The sequence below is a fragment of the Schistosoma mansoni genome (genome assembly GCF_000237925.1).
Source record: "Schistosoma mansoni, WGS project CABG00000000 data, supercontig 0186, strain Puerto Rico, whole genome shotgun sequence".
In the NCBI taxonomy this organism is placed as follows: domain Eukaryota; kingdom Metazoa; phylum Platyhelminthes; class Trematoda; order Strigeidida; family Schistosomatidae; genus Schistosoma; species Schistosoma mansoni.
This window is the reverse complement of record NW_017386069.1, coordinates 249135-270149: the sequence shown is the minus strand read 5'-3', so window position 1 is coordinate 270149 and position 21015 is coordinate 249135. Positions and strand designations below refer to the sequence as shown.

The 21015-nt window shown below is 36.5% G+C and overlaps 2 protein-coding genes and 1 non-coding gene across 3 annotated transcripts; 2 read left to right on the top strand and 1 right to left on the bottom strand.

Moving 5' to 3' along the window:
• Positions 1 to 25: 25 nt before the first annotated feature.
• On the top strand, positions 26 to 98 carry Smp_tRNA_01497_Pseudo_CGA.1.1. The gene has a single exon. It is a non-coding gene (tRNA).
• Positions 99 to 4309: 4211 nt separating this feature from the next.
• Smp_098590 (hypothetical protein) lies at positions 4310 to 4783 on the top strand. The gene has a single exon (XM_018794398.1). The coding sequence runs from the start codon at positions 4384 to 4386 to the stop codon at positions 4711 to 4713; it is 330 nt and encodes a 109-aa protein (XP_018647071.1). The 5' UTR covers positions 4310 to 4383; the 3' UTR covers positions 4714 to 4783.
• Positions 4784 to 9185: 4402 nt separating this feature from the next.
• On the bottom strand, positions 9186 to 20285 carry Smp_176340 (CCAAT-binding transcription factor, putative; the record flags this gene model as incomplete). The annotated part of the gene is made up of 6 exons (XM_018794387.1): positions 20098 to 20285; positions 16886 to 17098; positions 15269 to 15778; positions 12371 to 12529; positions 10636 to 10656; positions 9186 to 9734 (listed from the first exon to the last, which is right to left on the bottom strand). Exons 1-6 carry the CDS (start codon positions 20272 to 20274, stop codon positions 9186 to 9188), a joined length of 1629 nt encoding a protein of 542 aa, XP_018647070.1. The 5' UTR covers positions 20275 to 20285.
• Positions 20286 to 21015: the final 730 nt, after the last annotated feature.

Sequence of the window (21015 nt, the reverse complement as noted above, 5' to 3'; positions counted from 1 at the left end):
TAGACAATAACACTGTTGGAATCCAGGTCAGTGGTATATGGGATAAGGACTTCGGCTAGAAACTGGTAGGTCACGATTTCGAATCCCGCGAGAGTGGGTTTGTGGATGCGCACTTCTGAGGAGTCCCATAATAGGACGAAACAGCCGTCCAGTGCTTCCAGGTTTTCCATGGTGGTCTAGCTTCAATTGACTCATGATCTCAACTCTATAAATTACTAAAATCTCCACAAAACCCCTTCTGATATATTATTATTATTAGACTCACATTAGCCGCTGAAAACCTGGAAAAGGTCGAAAAAGGCGAATGCAGAAGCACCTAATCACGACAGCATGGCTCAACCATGCAGGTGTAGTCGCTCTTTGTAAGCTTTTGATCTTTATATGGAAAAATATTATATTCACGCCCTAAAAGTGTCCTTCAAACGATATTATGAACATTACTGGGTGTCACGACAGGATGGGTCAGTAAAGGCAATTATATAATTTTTATATGAGGTCTTATAGGTTAGACAGCCATATTGTGGATAGTCAATAGAATCATATCGGGGCTATTGGTCTAATGACAGAAGGAAGTTACATAATACCGGTCATAGGCTCAAATAATGCAATATGAAGTTGTATCTCTCAAAACAGTAATACCACACAAATTTCCAGTAAAGAACATAAACTTGCTGTTTGAACGCATCAAAGTTTCCTCGCAAAACGGATGAACTGTGTCAGAGAGGTAGCAAAAGCAAAGAATTTTCAGATGAGTCAGGGAGAAATGTGTGTCTTCTCAAATTACTGATCAGGAAGTATTCTACCAGAGTATGTTACTGTTTTTTGATCAGAGGGAGATCATTATAGGATGCGGAGCTACAATATTGTAGGCGGGAAATTACTTGTCGCACCCAAATTTTGCCCTCATTTATTCTTAAAGCACGGTCAATTGATACGCTCGTACCTTATTGCACAAGTAACATGAGAACCGAATCTCAATTTAAGTGCTAAGTATCTGTTCGTAAATCGAGGAGTCAAATTATTAACAAACAAGTTCAGGGGCTGAGTGGAGCAAATTTATCCGAAACTTGCTAAAATAATAACATTTACCATAGTAGTTTATTGTCATGTAGACACTTGGAGCTATTCTCACCACAACACTGATTCCTAACTACAAGATTCTCCACGATTTGATTTTCAGTCCTCTCAACTTACACTAAAGTTAAGTAATTGACCATTTGTTTTTATCAGATTGTCAAAGAATCCAAAAGCTTTTGCGGAGGGAGACATTAAGTGACAGGTTAAAATCCCTGTTCTTGTAATGTTTATCGGTCTTGGTTAGTAACAACACTGTTCATGGAACAGCCCTTCAAGGCGGATGGATACAAGCTCTTCTGTGCTAAGTCCAACAATGTTCGGACTAACAAAAACCGGGCACCTCCCTACGTCTTTTGACATATGATAATGGAGAGAGGTCTCTCAACCGGCTTACGTACGATACATAACTCGCAAAGTGCTGGAACACCAGAAAATCTATTCATGAAGGAACTCATTGTCAGTGACAAGAGTCTTATATGAACTGTCAACTAAATGCAAACGAATAATAGAAAACAGAGCAGATTGTCAAAAATGCAATGGTCTAGGTCCTCAAGCGGGTTATGACAATTTAGACACTTGGTGCAGTTTTCCCAGCACCGCCAAAGTTCAGTACCAAACCAGAAAGATGTAGTCAACTGTGTACCTGACCTAAACAGAATCCCAACAAAGGTCAAGTCATTCCACCAAATTTAGTACGGAATCCGCTGGTACAGACTGTAAAGTTCCGCGATGTACTCACGGAATTTCCAAGCACAGTCAAATTAAATCCTCAAACTTACCAAAGTAACACATGCAAATTAAACTGAAGGCACCCTTGTATCTGACAATAAAATTAACATACAAGCTTCAGAAAACGGAATGTCAGCACAGACGAAAAACCGATCGTTCCGTTGAAACTATTCACCTCGGAGCCAACGATGTCCAATCGTCTTGCTTAAACGGAATGATTTGCTATGGCCTAGGTTGTTGCGGATAAGATCCACGAGGCAACATTAGCGGGCATAAAATTCACAAGTACACTTCACGGCCATTCATCCATTATTCGTTGTTGATTAGGAGCATTGATTTCAAAATAGCGGTTGGTTGTCAATAATATCATTATACTCCAGCATAAAAACAGGGTCCAGTCTCCACAATACTCCCTTCGTCCTCATTATATTACAACCTAACATACTGAACTTCAAACTGTATGTTCTTGGTGGGTCAGCGAAAGTGCCTTGTTAAGATGTATGGATGTCGCGGATATTCAAGGGCTGACAGCGCTGTTGTGTATATCAACTTTATCATCGAAATATTTCAAACTCAGTCCAATCGGGAGTAGGGAATGAAGTTGTTCAAAGATATGTTTGGAAGGTATTCGATATTCCGAGTAGTTCTTAATCTAGGCTGGTTAGTTGTTGCGATGGATGGGTAGCACGACGTACTCAATGGTGATCTGGTGTGGATGCATGACTAAGCGCCTTCAGCTAAGGTATGTTCAGTAAAACTAATGAGGTCAGCACCGGTGCCAAAGACTTACAGAATGTTTTGTTTCGGAGATTTATTTACCACTACATACGTGTACGAAACCCGATTACATCAACTTCTTGTTTCGATTACTAGATTATTTGAATTTCACGTTTGTGTTATTGCTACTTATGGCTGACTGTTTCAGCAAAACATATAGACAAGTTGCTTCTTTTTCCCTCTTATCCCCAGATTCTCTCGTACAAACTAATACATACATTTCTCTCAGGACAAGTACCTTCAAGCTGGACGCAGACCTACTGAAGGTTGAACGTTATATTGCTCCCCCATGACTAATAACGATATGTAATGATTAAGCAATTGTGTCAAAGTGTTAATCTGTCTATCTTCGTTTTAAAAATCTATGGTTAGGCATTTTTCAATCATGTATCTAACTACGTATCTAACTACCGGCCTGTTAGCCTGACCAGCATAGTAGTTAAGTTGCTTGAAAAGATAATTCGGGCCAAGCTACTGAGTCACATAGATTCGTATAATCTGTTAACTCCTGAGCAACATGGATTTCGTAACAAGCGTCCATGCTTAACTGACTTACTCATTGCGAGAGAGGATTGGACAGCAGCCCTAGATAACGGCCTGTCTGTCGACGTGATACTCATAAATTTTAGAAAAGCATTTGACAAGATTTCACACATAGGTTTTATGCAGAAGCTCTCGAGCTTTGGAATAACAGGTGCTATACATGAATGGATAGGGAACTTCTTATGTGACTGCACACAGAGAGTGAGGGTCATTAGCACACTATCCGAATAGAAGCCGGTCAAAAGTGGTGTACCCCAAGGCACCATCTTAGGCCCTCTACTTTTCCTTCTGTATGTTAATGAATTACCTCTATTACTTAAGTCGTCCACATTATTGTTTGCGGATGATGTTAAAATCTGGAGAACAATAAGAAGTGAGATTGATCTTTGTCATCACCAAGCTGATTTAGATGAATTAGTTAGATGGGCTCATGATTGGGGCTTGAAAGTTAATTCCAGGAAGAGCGTGCTCATGCACATCGGGCACGGTAATAGTTACTATTATACCATTAATGGTACATCTCTTCCACGCGTTCAAGAACATAGAGACTTAGGAGTAACTATAAGTCACAACTTGAAAGCTACTACGCACTGCAATGCGGCTGCTTCCAAAGGTTATCGTGTTCTATGGTCACTTCGCCGAGCATTTAAATGCTTTGACGAGGATATGTTTCGAATTTTATATCCCACCTATGTAAGGCCACACTTAGAATACTGTATCCAAGCAGCTAGCCCATGTCTGATAAAGGATACCAAATCACTTGAGCGTGTCCAGTGTGTGGGGACAAAATTAGTGAAGGGTCTTTCTAAACTGTCTTACGATAGGCGTTTGAAACGTCTAGACCTTTTCCCCTTATCGTAGGACACGAGGTGACCTTATACTGGCATTTCGTATCTTTAATTATGATTTGGGTGTTAATATGTCTTATCGTTTTGCTCCCCCAGCACTGATACTCTCAGAGACCATAGCAAGAATGTTCATAAACCGCAATCTAATAGACGAAAGGTGGGGTCCCGTTTTTCTCATCGAGTGGTCAATGACTGGAACGCATTACCGGAACAAGTGGTATCAGCTCCATCAGTGAAAATTTTCAAAGAGAAGCTGGACCTTCACTGGGAGGCAATATGTCAGGATTAACACAGGTTCATCAACCTACTATCCTTATTACTGAAAATTGAAGACTGAAAAACTCTGGCGCGGAGTACCAATATTCTGGCTTTGGATCTGTCAACCATCCGTTGTTAATGTTACTTCAGGATGATGAGTTACTATAAAAGCTTCATGGAATCCGTAATGCAGAAAATTGAGGATTATATGAAGAGTAGTTCTCGTCAAATGGTTTACCCATGGACAGCTACTGCCAAGATTCGCCAGTTTCCATTTGTTGATGTTTATAAAAACAGGCCTTTTTTGAAGTTTTACATTGTCGGCCTTTTTATTTGCACCCCACCTGTTATTTATGTTTTATATAAAGGGCACGAAATGAAGAAAACCAAGAAGCATGTTAACTACTTTGACCCCTATGACATACCCGGCAAAGAGCTTGCCTCTCATTATCATCATCTTTACCATCATGAGGAACATTAGTTTGTAAATTAGTACTGTTTAGTTTTAAACATCACTTATAAATGGAATAAAAACCTAGTGCCACCTATTATTTTCTTGCTATACTTGCTCGCTCATTGTTCTAAAATGCGAATCTAGTCCGGATTAGTTATTATTTTATGATCGACAAAAGTGAGGTGAAAAAAGAATGTATGGTCGGTATTCAAAAGTTACTCGCATATAGGCCTAGTCAAGTACAAATGAATGTTCACTATATATAGGAGGAATTGAGTTGATTGCGTCATTCATGTTTCTACTCAAGGTAGGTATGATCATTATCTTGATAATACTACAATCATTGGACATGCGGTCTGGCTTTTTGAAACGCGGAGGCGTAAAGTTTGTAGGATTTCTTTTCCGACTCAAAAGAACTAGCCTGGGAATGTTTCGTAATCATGTAGTCATGTATGCCTACAATTTCGCAACGAGTTCACATTCCCACATCCCTTCTACTTTGCTCCGAATTCATGTCCGCCATATAAGGCCGGAAATCCTTTAACTACGATTACACCTTAGGTTTTCTGGAGCTATGAAGAAGTAACTTGACTACTTTTACTCTTCCGTAATGTCTACCTACTCGTGAAATTACTGAAATTTAAGTAATACCATTCTCAGTAGTCTGAATATTTGCTCTCTGTGTTCGGACCATTTAGAACAGATATAAATAAGACGGATAACTGTATTTTTGTGATCCGTCTCTTAAAAGCTTTATTACCTCCTGATATCAAGCTAGACATCGAACTGTTTGTGTGGTGTATCATCATGTAAATGTAACTCATTGGCTTAACGAATTATAAGCGAACTTTCGAAGTAGACTCACATAACCAACTTCGATTTCTAAGATTACAGTTGTCATAATGATTAAGTACATTTATAAATTCATATACGCTTTAAAGTGTAGCAATAGGTTACTACTACAAACATAAAACCATAGCACCCATATATGAGCTGTTTGCCACCAATTAGTGAGTTGGGTGTGACTTAGTAACAGTAAGTTAAACTCTGTTCTCATCAGATAAGTTGTTCATATGGCGATTGAATCAGAAGTAATATTCTTTGTGGTATAGGGTTTTGTTACTGTCTGTAAAGATGTCTTTATAAAGTCGGGTTTTTACCTGTACCATGGTGTACCATAGTTGGGGTTTAGGTTACTCGTAGTTTTATTAAAAAGTTTATTTGGTCACACACTTCGAACAGTAGACAAGTTTGACTCACGAATTCCATCCATGCACAAACAAACAAAAGTTTATTTGGTCACACACTTCGAACAGTAGACAAGTTTGACTCACGAATTCCATCCATGCACAAACAAACAAGAGTCAGCGCTGAATATCTTGGGGGATTATTCTCATGACTATTGGTCTTTGGCCAGAACAACTACGTATTAGACCGTAAATCTCGTCAACCTTCATACTCTAAAAAGCCTAATGTAATTAACCCTTAAAATTCGTGGGAAAGAAAAAAAACGAAAATAATATTTGGTTTGTCCCAAAATCTGTAAAACTCCCAGGAATCGATAATGATAAAAGTGAGTCCTGCATGTTTTGTTAGATTTACTGCTTATTGTGAAGTTTATTTTGGGATACAGTAAAGGAACCTACAAATTCTGACATGTCTTTCATCCTAGTTGGCTGCTGATTCCTGAGGTTGACGTTTGTTGATATTATCATCTAGGATGGGTGAACAGTCGGGGCAGTGCGTAACCTAAATGTTGTGTAATACTTCATAATAGTCTAAGTTTATTCATAATCATTCAAAGTATCGTTTATTTAAAAACTGGGTAAAACAGTTTTCGTAATAAGTTCTACGTAGGTTAAGAAGTTCTCAGTACTAGGAATATTAATGTAATCTGTAAAACAGGGTGACTGCGAGACTCAGGATATATGGCACAACATTTAGCGTTGCTTCAAAATGTATCTTCAATCTCATAATAATAGCAGGAACTGAAAAAGCCGGTTAACAAACAATGTCTTATGGCTATCTTTACAAACTGATCACTGGACAGAAAGGACAGACATGTTAGCAAATACCCTTAATATCAAATGGGGATTCGGTCCAGTGTTAGGTATGTAGTATATGCAATAGAAGACAACCTGGAAAATCACAACTATGGCCCATAAAAATATAACGGACTGAAGTTTCTATGTTGTTTTTAGTATGACAGAATGTTAATCATGCTTGTGGGAACTATCTTTTGTAAACGGTCGAAAAAAGTCAGTAGCGTAGATGTTTCCTCAATTTCGAGTCTCGTTTTTCCCAATCAGTGTCTACGTCACAAAATGGAGTTTTGTGTGATTAATAACCAATAGGTCCCTTGTGTATACCTACTTCACTTATCGCAGTTTAGGCACTTGAATAGTATCACTAGCACTCAAAAACTGTGACTTGAAGCATACAGCACAAACATGTGTTTAGCTACTGCTCATGATAAAATTGTATAAGTGAACGTATCAGGATGTAGTTTGGGTAGAATAATTGAGTATATGCAGTGTGCACTACCATAGTGTTTGGGGAGCCATATTAGTGTATTCATCAGTGGTTTACAAACGGATATGTTTGTTGAGGACAAGAGTATGTTGGAGCAGCTGTATGAACAGTAGAACTACAAGACATTGCATCAGTCCGTGAAATCAATGATTGTGCCGTGTAGGTAGGTGCATGTTATCTGGGTTGGGACCCACGCTGATATCGTTATGTAGTTGGGGACGTTGGATCCGAATCACTCCCGATGAGGTAGATGCATCCACTCCTCATCTGCCCCTACGTTTGAGTCCCGAAATCTTAAGCTTTTTTTGTGTACTTTCTACTATGAGGTTTGTCTTGATAACCTGTGTTGTGGCAACTTGGATCAGTAGACACATTGCCCAAGTTCTACGTCGTTTGTGACTGATAAGTTGTCATACTAAAGTTCTTGTTTAATAGCATCGAGGGTTGCAGATATTTCAGATTCCGCATCGGACAGAACCATACTAGTTGATAGGACATAAGGATAAGAAAGCCAGTGCTGTTCCATTTATTTTCGACCATTACTTAGTAATAAGATGAACTTAGTTTGTGATTGGTGAGTATTTCAAACAATCAACCACATAAAGGTTAGGTGATGTATAAGTATCTTGAGTTTACCAACTACGTCATATGAAGTGCTTTATTTCAATGATATTACATATTGAGGGCCCTGGAAAATAGCTTTCTATTCAGTACACCATAGGAAACTAAGTTCATGCACCAATACTTGTGATGACCATTCTTAAAACAATGTGAATAAAGCTGTTTCTCTTGAAAACTTGATCTTGCTAAACATGTAACTTATTGAAGGTCAAAAAAGAGGAGAATATTAGTTATTGGGATTAAATTATATCTTAGGTTCTGATTGTTCTATAGATACATAGTATTGACTGGAATTAAGCTTCCTTATAGCTAAATAATGAACTCGACACAGCTTCGTTATTAGCCCGAGAAATTACAAACATCAGGTATAGATTACTAAACTGCCAAAATGACTCAGAGTGTACTAAACTTATATGAGGTGATATCATTCTTGTACATGTATATCAGTTGTTGTAAAACCACATATTGAACGTACTTATGCTTTCCAATAGTTCTCCACATTTACTCAGCTGGCGTTATCTTAGTTCCTGGTTATGATACTCTTCCCTTGGTGCTGTAATGTGAAGTACAGTATCATGGGTTGATACGAGATTACCCAAGCCTTACATTACGTGTTTCTCTTTGACAGACATTAGGGGCATCAAGTTCCGAACCCAACAATGGTTCATATCGTGGAACAGTTAGACATAATTGTTGCGGTTTTCACCAATAAACTGTCTAGATCAGCGAAGTACTGACTGGTTAACCAGAACTACTTTTCTGGCAGATGAAAGAGATCAACTAGAAACAGTTGGATTTCCTATTAATTCGGTTAGGGAATAGGACGATATTTTAGGGACATCGTTATTAAATAAAATTATCCTGCTGTAAAACTACTTGTGATAATTGGTGGCTAACTGAATTTGAAACTTGGTACGACTACTTTAACAAGTATGTGAATTAGTTCGCAAGAAACAAATGATAAAGTTAATAAACGAAATAACAAATACTAGGTTTTGAAAATAGAACCAAACAAGATATTTTGGAGTAAACCTTTTTAAACATGCGGACATCAAAATCTCATATAAACAATTAGACTGAAAGGTGTATATAGAAGTATTATAATATTTAGTGTTCGGTATAATTATTCACACGATTTGCAGAATATAGCGGTTTTCACTTTATGAACACACGTTTTTGATACATAGCATAATTGTGAGAAAATAAAACATTGAAGAAACACGTTATGGGTGAGTTTTGTTAACAGGACGAAGTTTGTTCTGTAGTGGTATACATATATACATACATTTATCTTGAAGCAAGGGATAAAAACTGGACAACATTAAGAATACAATAAAGTATTGATTTCAAACAGCTTCATCATCATCTGTAATAACAGTTGGGTGAGGATTATTACTGTCAACTCCAGACTCCAAGCACTCTCTGTTATTTGACTCTACAGTGTGAATCTCAACTGCTTGACCTTCGGTCAGACTTACAAGGTCATCAGTAATCATAACACTACCGGAGTTTATAATTGACTTGTGATCAAGCTCCGTAGAATGAGGGGTGTAATCTTTACGTCCAAGTATTTCAGTACTTACTGAATGTGGTACAGCAACAGATGATGCAATATCTAGTTCACTAGCTGCTTCATCTAACAACTGAGCAGCACCAGTATGAATACTGCTATTAGATGTTATACAGTTTGAATCTGCAATAGATGAGATACATTCAGATGCCTCATCCAACGAAAGAAGAACTTGGGCTCTTGATGAGGAGTTTGAAGAAACCAGAGGTTGTGCTTGTAAGCTGTACATAATTTGTTGAGAGTGACCATCTACACTGGCAATTACTGCACCCATGTGAGTCCCTAGCAAAGCGCCGGCTTGCTGTAGAAACAAGGTCGGTCGTTGCTAGGATTAGTAAAAGAAAGAGAAAAAGCATCCAAGTTTAACCGATGTGTTAGGCACAATAAATACACTAGATGGACGTTCACAAAACAGCGATGCACGTTGCGATATAGTGTATATAGATATAAAAGGAAAGCTTCGGGAAAAATGCTTTTACACTAAGATGATATATATTACCGTGTACATTTAATGTGCAAATTGTTAAAGTAACAAGAGATCCTTTGTTAATGTACAACAAATAATCTAGTTGAATCGAATTTTCTAATCTTTTCCGGACATGCATTTAATGAAATGTTTAGAGTTGATTTTTTATCAGATGTGAGAAATATACGTGTGAATGCTCCAGAACAAATAGACCCATATATATAGTAAGGGGAACATCTAGTCAAGTTGATTTTTTGTACAATATGCATGGAAATTGTCTGATATAGAGACGAGATTTCACTTATAAAATATGAAAGAGACACAGAGAGTAATTAGCAGAGGAACAACAACGATAATAATAATGATATCATAAAAATCAATGACTTTAATAAAACGATACAATTTAGTTATATAAAAAATGACTGATAATAATAATGTTTATAACGAACATGCATGGATTGTAGACAAAGAGGAAAGTGGGAAGATACAGAGAACAGGAAGATCTTAAAAAGGAAATAAACATGCAACATATTAGAATCTTTATGAATTGGTCAAGAAACAACAACTGAATGATTAAATGTTCACACAAGTAAAAATGAAATGAACATAAACATGAGATATGGAGAGCAGTATACAACATTTTTTGTATGACTAATGTATCAGGCATACAAACAAACAAGCAAACACATACACAGAAAAAGCGAAGAGACGTATATATGAGATTCATACGGACAGATTAACAGCCACTTGCGATACTTACACCAGCAGTTGATTCTGGCATCTAAGTGGAACGGGAGAAAAACAAACAAAAGAATGTACATAGTTTTATTAATATTATTATCGGAAAGGAATTAGAGGATTTTATTACACTGACTTGATAAATGTGTATTGTTTCCAGCATTTAAGATAATTAAACGTTAAGTGCGATTCAGTGTTCTACTAACTTTTAAAAATCGGAGCGGATTTGGGAAAGGTTCAACTGCCTCCAAATGCCCTGGTACGGCCGAGAGTGGGGAGAGTCCGCTCTCCCTCTCGAAATGCTCTCACATGGCCAGCGAATATATAGCCTCTGTCAGGGAAGTCCTACTCACTGCCTTCTTGTGGCACCGGTGTCGTTTATGAAATTGAGAGGACGAAAAGCGAGTGCCTGGCGCTTTAACCGGATTGGTGGACACGGCGCGTCCACCTAGGGGAGTTGGAAAACCCTGATTTCAAACCAATGGTGCACATGGGCTCCAGTATCCTGAGGGAACAAATGGCGTATAAGCCTATTGTTGGTCACCAGCTACCACTGGACTGCATCTGCTAACGTTATTCCACTGCCTTGTGGATTAAACCTCTAGGTCAAAGGTTCGAGGAGCGGCCCCCTAAGAAAACCACCTGTTTCAGTTTGGGCACCTGGGCAGTATCACAGCCCTCACACAAATCGAATGAGATTTGTGTGGCGCATATATATTTGGTGCTTCCTTGTACCAATATTTATGTGTTGAAATAAATAAATAATAATGTATCAAATACTTGAATTAGTGTATGTGCATATTATCCTATTTATGTGCTTTCATTTGATGTATTAATTGGCGGTATAAGATTTATTACCCCAAAATAATCACTAATAAATTATTCCCCCATTTATACGGTTTTGTATTACATTGTAGCTTCATATTTTTAGTCGTGCAATTAATATACATAAACCTAAGTTCTGAGTCAAAAACACAGAGAAAGATTCTGCTTGGTGACTTATTCTTTTGAGTGAGTACTAGCTCCATAGAAGGAGTTTGTAAAGTGACAGACATTAAGGTCTCAACCACTTGTTTATTGGTCCTGCAAACAATAAGAGGATAAGATATATCGACTGATCCCATAACCAGCTGGCCTGGTCACACGGACTGCACCCAAAGTTAACTTATTATTTTTGAATTTACAATACTCTGTATAAAAATTTGGTTTACTAATAAAGATTTTAGTGTTTCAGATAATCATGAAAGTAATAACTAATGTTTCGTTAAAATTGGTATGGTATTTAAGAGAGAATAGTACATGATAGGATATTTATACTGACTATTAATAAATACTTATGATAGTTAGATAGATTGTGACATTCATTAAGCTCTGTTGATACGACCACATTTTAGTCTATTTAATAAGAGATACATTAGAGTTAACCAATAATTGACTGTCACCGATTCAGTATGTAAGAATAATAGTGTTAGAACATTCCTACTGATATAATTTCTAATTAGAAGTTATTTGATGGCTTGTCCGTTAGGTGGGTTAATAATAACTGATCTATGCAATATATACAAGAACACAGAAAACTACTGAATGTATAACGAGAGAAAACTTAGATACCCTTAAAATGCAACACAGAAGTAGGATGGCTGGTAATATGAAAAAGATTTTACATTTAAGAATTCGGACACTGTTAAGAAAAATTTCATAGAGCACTGTAATACTGGGACATGTGAGTGTAATATACACACAAAAAATCAGTCTACCTGAAGCTGTAAAATTTGAGTTCGACTGCCACCAGCCTCTTGAATGATTGGAACTGCTATGCCACCGGGTTGAGAGACAACTTGAACTAAAGGAAGTGTATTTCCATCGGCAAGGATAGCACCAGCTTGACCGGCAGATACAGCGTCAGTGTTAGCAGCCTGTTGTAATTATTGGTTGAATATTTGAATAATAACATTTTAAGAGTGTTTATTAGAACTAAAGTTGTTTGTAGCGTGTATAAACAGTGTAAACGATAACCCAACAAAGAGCTTGAAAGCTAATCTAGAACTGCTGATACAGCTATAAATTAAATATTATTGTACATTAATGACTTCGTGTGTGTAATATATGTCCAAACAACCAATGAATACTAGAAACTGACTTGTTTCTATGTTCCAGAACTAAATATATAAATTTAACGGTATCTAATCAGTGATTTAGTCGCACAAGATGGTATGATTAAATGAGATTTATAATTGAATTAGTTTAGAATGCATCACTTCTCCATTTTTAGTAACCAACCGGTACGGCTTTAAAAATAGTAAAAACATCAATAATCTACAGTTAACCCATTTTTATTTAAGCATTGAAATACACTGTTATCAAACGAAAATCTAGTATCATGTTATGTCATCTTAGGTGTTTCAGGTCAATTTTTGTGGTCATTCTCCTTCAATAAACCGAATCAGTCTACAATGAAAACCAGTCCAATTATATTATTAACTCTAGTATGATAAGCAGCGATAAAACCTTGCAGTTAAGTATTGCTTTTATTGAGGAGTGAGCAATATGAAAAATTCATATCCTCTAATCGCATATGACGCCAAGAAATGCTAAATTTATATCCAAGGTTGTCGTTCATTCCAATGTCTAGTAGTTTTATTTTTGACCTTACTTAGTTTTGGAGTTTATGTCACTAATCCAATCGATCAGTAATTTGTTGATTACCTTTATAATCTCAACTGTGCATTAATATAACACATCCAAAACCAACGGAGGAAGAAATCAGGAAGTGGATAGGACACACATTGAGGAAATCACCCAACTGCGTCACAAGACAAGCCCTCACATGGAATCCTGAAGGCCAAAGGAGAAGAGGAGGACCAAAGAACACATTACGCCGAGAAATGGAGACAGACATGAGAAGAATGAACAAAAACTGGATAGAACTAGAAAGGAAGGCCCAGGACAGAGTAGGTTGGAGAATGCTGGTCGGCGGCCTATGCTCCACTGGGAGTAACAGGCGTAAGTATAACCAGCCCTCAGAATAAACTCTACTTTTCATTTTATGGTGAACACCTCGGTTAGTTAAATTACAAATCTCTGAATACAATTAGTTTTTGACTAAACAAAAATGTCTACTACTGCATGATGACATATTTCATCTCAAGTTTTTGCTGCCGTCATTTCCCATTCAGTCATATATCAGTGTTCGGTGTTCAGCATAAATGAAATCTTGCGTATAATTATCTGCTATACAGACGATAACACAATATGTGCATCGCATAATCACAAGTCTGATACCATACTCTTTATACAAATTATGACTATTTGTCACTAAACACTGAGGATTTAATATTTATGAAAGTTGGACGTGTCAATGTTGGTTATCTGATTATTTGTTCGAGAGTAGAATTGTCTTAAGAGTGGGCATTTAAATTAATGGTTTGTCATTTCATGAGCTGTATGAGAAATGCGTTCGTAGCAACGTCTACAGATTCTTCTACATTTTATATTAGTTTTCTAAGGCGATTTCGTTACCACAAACAAGACTTTGATGTTTGACTATTATCCTATTAAATTTATTGATATTTTTGACTTAGGTCTGTGATATTCTATCAGAAAAAGAACCATAGGTTAAGTTTTAATTTGACTTGTAATAGTTTGGATTATCCCATTGTTTGTGTTTTGACTGAATTTAAATCTCAGCTGGCATATGTGTACATCCTCTGTCGAATGTCTTGGTATGGCTATTGTGTCACAAGTACTTATAGAATATATTAAATGTGAATAGCAGTGAGATACAAGAAGTCCATTTCGATTTATTTGGGGTTTGACAACTGAAAATACCTGCATCCCAGAATTCACGGTCATTCTGAAATTCGAACACCAACGCGTTGTCGATCTAGCTACTGAGTTCAGATAGCCATTCGCTTGTACAACGGGAATGGATTTCAGTTAAACTTGTAATGATTTCCATTATTCCGTTGTTAATGCTTCACGAATACGTTCGGTTGGGGAGTCATAATTAGAACGAAATACACGTCCTGGATTCTACTACTAGTCACGCTCCAACTATTCTGCGAAACGGTTAAGTTCTGTGAGCAATCAACCAATTCGTATCGCATAACTATTATCTGAATCATTGTGAACAATTTCGACAGAGTGATTGTTGAAGTCATACAAGTGTTATTTTACACACTAACGATATTCAAGGAAAATTTCTATGCGAACATCTATTAAAAGACAATGACCTTCATTATAATAAAGGGTTAAAAGCATTCAGTTGAATAATCTCACCATTTGTTTTAAAGCAAATAACCAGTTTTAGGCAGTTTCTTATTTATAATGTGACCTGAACAAATATAGTAAAATTGGTATTAGTCTTCCAATAAAACTTAGAATACCACTTATTAGGAATAGTGAAACCCTTAATACGTGAACGTGGTATACTGCAAAAGAGTATTTTTAGCATGTTTAACAAAATTTAAACGATTTGCATAATGTGACTGCCATTTTAATGTCGAGTGATGAACAATCTTGGAGACAATATAAACAGGCTGATTTCCAAACCCCAGTTTTGAAATTTTATGAGCAAAAAACTTGCATTCAGTATTGTATTGCTATTTAATTGATTTGGAAAAAGTTATCGGACCTATAAAACTCTATCCACTTACCTGGAAATGTTGGGGAAGGACTTGTATTTGAAATGGCTGACCAGCTGATGCCCCAGCTGTGCCAACCGGAAGCTGAAGAACATATTGCAAAGGAGCTGCGGTGGTAGCGACTGTGGTAGCATTGGGTGCTGAAGCTGCTATTACAGTTGACCCAGAATTAGCTGAAGACTGGGCGATAGCTAGACCACTTCCAGAAGAAATCGTCGTAAAATGGACAGCTGTAGGTTGATTTTGTTGGACTAATGTTTGACATGGAATGGCTGAATTAACAGATGTTGCTCCAGCAAGGGCCGCAGATGCCAGAGCAACAGTTACTGTTTGTGGTTGGGTCGAAGATCCTGTAACATCGTTGGAAAGACCGGAAACAACCATATGGCCAGAGTTTTGTCCTAGAGATAATGAGTGAGTATCATTTGTATTTGTAAGAAAATTATTTCTATGTGAAGGATTTTCTGACTTAATATTCGTTGAATTCCCATTAGCATTTGAAGCTGATGTTGTTTGCGTTGGCTTTGATAAATAAAAATGGTGTATCATCAAGGTTTATATGACAGTTTAATGGTAATGATAGATAAAAATATTATTTTAGAAATATAATGAACCCATGTATAGGAAAAGACAGACTAATAATATGAATTTAATATAACTGTACTATCTGTTAATGATTTAGTTAGAGTTGTTATTTCACAATGATTGAAATAATGAATTTTGTATGAACTGGGTAAACTTTGTTGTTAGTTGTTAGGAGGGACATCAACCTCGTGACTTTTGAAGAATCTCGGCTTTCACCATAAGGCATCACAATTCTTCTGAATGAAGATACTTTAACTCTCTCGGTGGAGTATGAATGGTTTAAAGTAAGTAAGTGGGTAAACGTTTGTGCTATAAACACTGATGATTCAAAACACAGAATACTTGTCGTAGATTTTAATAGTACATTAATTTTTATACACAGATAAAAAGAGAGATATTGCTAAAAATTATATAATTTGTTTTTAGTAAGTATTAGTCGTGAATTGCTTGAATGGGACACCTGGACTTAATAATAAATTACTTCAGGAAACAATGTCGGTCTCAAGGACAAAGGGATTAATTAAGCTTGTATACAAGCTAATAATACACTACGGTCACTCAGATTTGAGTAGATTAAGTGAGGTTTGGAGATATGATCCTGTCCTTGAAAGTTACCAGCTGAATTCTAATTTAATATACAGATAAGTGGGAGATATTCGCATAGAAAGGCATGAATTTCACCTTTTATATTTTGTACAAAAATCTGAATATTTCCTCAGAGAATTATGTTTTGTAATTTTACTGGTTCAATTAACTACAACCCGACGCTTTGCTGTTTTAATTTACTTGCAATCGTTAACAAAATGTGAGTGTATATAAAAAGTGGTTGAAATAATCTACACTTTTCTAAACTCGGTCATTGACCAAATATACAAGAGTCGAGATCATATTTCATAGTTAAATGATATTATGAGAATTAATGTTCAGAACACTTGAAAATATTATTAGAAAACAAAATGATGAATTCTATAACTCTGGGATATTGTGAATTTCTTAAGTCACATGATTTAATACCTGCTTATACAATAACAAGTAAAAACTTACCCGACGATGTCCTCTTGCTTCTTCACGTGGTACAATATCAATAAGAAAATCAAATTGATCTGTATCTCCATCACTGACTGCCATTGCAATATCATTTCTTTGAAGAGTACGCCGGCGGTTACGTTCTGTATGAATCCATGCTCTCAACGTTAGTTCTCGTATGAAAAGCTCAGCAGCTTTTGCGAACAATATGGGTGCCTCAGCGCTTATCATCTTATAAGTAAAAAGTACAAGGATATTCAGAGAACCCTTAATACTCAAAAATGAATATTTCTAAAATTATATTGGAATAATTTACCAGGTGCTAGATCGTTAAGAAAAACTATCTCATTTTGCAGTGAATTTATGTAGGCTTAACATGATATTTACTAATAGAGATGACCTGTTATGAGTAGAATTAACATTAAATCTCTGATTAAAGTAAAAATATCACATATTTAATTAACTAGAGCACTTTAATTAGAAAAGTATTTAGAGTTTTATGGATTTTTAAATATTTGATTTTACGTTAGCTTTGATACCAAAACTACTGTATAAGAAAGTGCATAAGATCTCAACAGTAGTTAGCATTTTACAAATGAAGTTTTGTTATGCAGGATGACTGTCGATTGTCAAGATGAATTTAAATGTATTCAGAGTAGACCTTTGTTTAAGAGGTAGAAGATTACTTGCAAACTAACAGAAAAGTTGACTTACATAAGCGGGAACTACTTAATAATATGGAAAGTTATGTGAACAGTAGACAAAGATAAAAAATCAATGTATAAATATTTAACTGGTAAGAGATTGAAAAGTTTAAACCTAATTATAACCAGTGACTTAAAAGAAAACCAGATGTCTGTAGATATCTTAGTGATAATAATGACCGAACACAGAGTTATCTAACTTCATCAACTCATGGAGGGCAGATTTTGCAAACATAGAGAGGAACTGTCCCCGCCGAAGCGTTGTAAACTGGACCTTGAACAGCCAGAATAACATCGAGAAGGCACCGAAGATGGCATGAGCAGCTCCCACCTTTATTACAGGCAAATTGATCTCACCACTCACCTCACCATTAGCATATCCAAAGCCACTCAGATATACAAACTTTTCGACTACTTGTGACTGCTCATTACCAAAAGTGAGTAAGGTGATGTGAACAGAGAAACAAGAAGCCTTGGCAAACTACGGAAGCTGTTTTTGGGGACGTTATTTCATTTAATTCAAAGCTTGTGAAACGGTAACATTTACTTTTGTCCCTAGTCTATTTTACAGATCATAAGCTTTCGTTTGATGTATGATTCACTGTCATAGCCTTTTCTGTTCCAAAGCTATTGTAATTTAGACGTAACCTTTTGTACGCTATTTTCTACTCTAATCCCCCAGTTTTGGACATAATTGTATTTTCCTAATTGTTGTACGTTGTAGTCGGGTTAGTCATCTATTTATTCATGTATCTTTTTACACTAATCTGAAATCGAGTACCAGATCGGATTTTGAAATAAATCACGTAGTGTTCCAGTTGTCTTGTCTTCTCTCTCGCGCGCGTGCCTGTCAGTCAATCAAGTGGTAGAATAGTTTCCGTCTCTCTACCCCACTTCGAACTCACACAAAGTAGCATCAAGTTTAAGCCAGTCAGCCTATCACGTCAAGGTCTTCATCTACATTAGACAAGTTATTCTCGGCACGAAAGTGGGTAGACAAATCAAGGACGTAACATAAGGGTACAGACTCCTGCCAGTCAGGGGGAAGTAAATTAGGTTTAGAAACTGTAGAGTACATGACATACTTATGGACATTAATCGTCAACTGAACGTTTACATAGTATTGCAGAGAGATAATGTCATCTGCGTACTAAAAATCAAAGTCTGTCCTCAGATAACAGATTCACATCACCACCATCACTTAAATCTACCAAAGTTGTTTCCAGAACGCCAATGATGGCAAAGTTGAATATAAGTGGTGAAACTCAACAATCCAGTCTAAACACACTGCTGGACTACAACAAAGGAGAGGTGGTTGTATGTTCTTACTCTCCCTGAAGCGTTTTGTAAACACACCCTTCAATGGCAACCCTAGACTACAGTCCTGTTCAGCGAGAAGGTGGTCATGATTTTAAGGAACAGTGATTGTTGACCTATAATATGTAACGGTAGTCCTTCGTTTGGTGAGGAGGGGTATGATCAACTCACCCATGAAGATCAAAACCAGGCTCATCACGAGTTAGTCCTTTGAGTTTTGGAAAACCTGTGGAGTATGACATAAATAGTTTTGACACGATAAGAAGTAGGATTATCGTCCTACAGCTGTTGGATGAATTATGTAAGCCTTTATCGAAGATAGGGATGACAGTTGCCTCATTTCAAGATGCTGGATTTTCCACCAATGTATCAAACTTAGTATTAATGATAGAACCAGACATTCTTCAAATAAAATTTGGAAAAGATGACGGTTAGTGGGACTTCCCTTATTATTTCATCAGTGAAGTTGTGAACCAATTGGTTCATTAACCACTTCGTTTTGCTTTAGAACGTAAATTCTTTAACTGTGAGTGTTCATTTTAACTTATCTGCTTGAAATCATAATCATGTATGCATGAGAAAACTACGATGTCACTGCACTAGTGACAAAAAATAAATAGCGTTTGATTTTTTTTACCGTTCGTCAGCCAGTCGTTTGTTAGCTCTTCTGGCATTTTTTTCGTAGTGTATAAATGATCTCGAAATTCTGAGAATATATCTATTTTCACTAGTTCAGGTCAAATAAGAACATTAAAAACCATTACATGTTGTTAAGGAAATCAAATATGTAGTTGGCATGTTTTGATTTTTATCACTGTGTTATAAAGAAAGAAATTACTGAGTAAAGATAGTAACTGTTTAATAATTACTGATATTTTGTTCTAGTGCTACACATCATCACTTAAGGCAACGAAAAGTAGTATGGGTCTTCCGTTACAACGTGAGATTAAAATTACTTTACACTCTACTTTGTATGAACTAATTCTTTCTCCCTGTATATCCCTGGATGAAATCTTTTATTTTACTACCACTGAAGTATGAGACTACGAAACATCTTATTTTCTCGCTTTCGGTCCGAATAAAATCTGTTCACCCAAGCTTGTTCTTTATAGTTTTCTTGAATACCTGTTTGATATTCCTTATATCTAACCAAAAACTGATTTGAAATTACTCCGAAACAACTTAATTCAACACAACAGCAAGACTTACCATACATTTGATATCATCATCCAACTTCATAATCTTTTTAATACGAGCCAGTGGTAAGTCCTGGGTTTTGAAAGCGGCATGGTCACATTTCAGGCCATCTATTTCAACACGTATAAGATCCCAGAACGATAACATTTGAGACTGACAATCTGTCAGTGGATCACTTGAGTAATCCATTTATGAGAAAGACACCTGAATTTTGAATGCACCAGAGAAAATAAGATTTCAAAACGAACAATTGGTAGGAGTTAGGTTTTAGAAATTAAACCAATTAGGTAATGAATTAAGAGTTTACATAAGTTTACTTTTTGTGACGGTTCAGTGATAGATGATAGCTAGTTTTATCGACCAAAAAGTGGATACCTTGTTTGAGCTCACTTTTACTTTCAAACATTAGCCCGGAGGCTTGGAAGATTGATATAACACCGTGACCTTATTAAGTTCTCTGCACTGATTCGAATACTATGGAGGCTGAAGATATCACCCAGATGCTTTACTTACTAAATAAATAATGGACCTTTGCTAATACAAAACAAAAAGCTTGTCATACTGACGTGGACAATTCGCAAAATAAAATGTAAAATAGTGAGTCGGTATTTAACCTAATTTAGATGACAAATAACGGTTGGAGTTCGAACAGACCCCATATCAGTCTCGAGGTAAGGAAGAGCCAAGGAGCTTAAAATATTCAGGTCAAATTTGTGAATCCCTGTTTTTCAACAGATAGCCTGAATGGATCACTGACACAACCTAAGCAAGATCCGGTATTATAGTTGCAGCTGAGGTGGAGGATAGAAAGAATTGGCCTACTTTTAGGTAGCTTTAAAAAAATTTTCACTTTACATGAAATCCGTTGAACGTGATCAACTAAATATACGAGCACTATTTGAAAAAGACAATGGTATTTGTTCCTCGTAG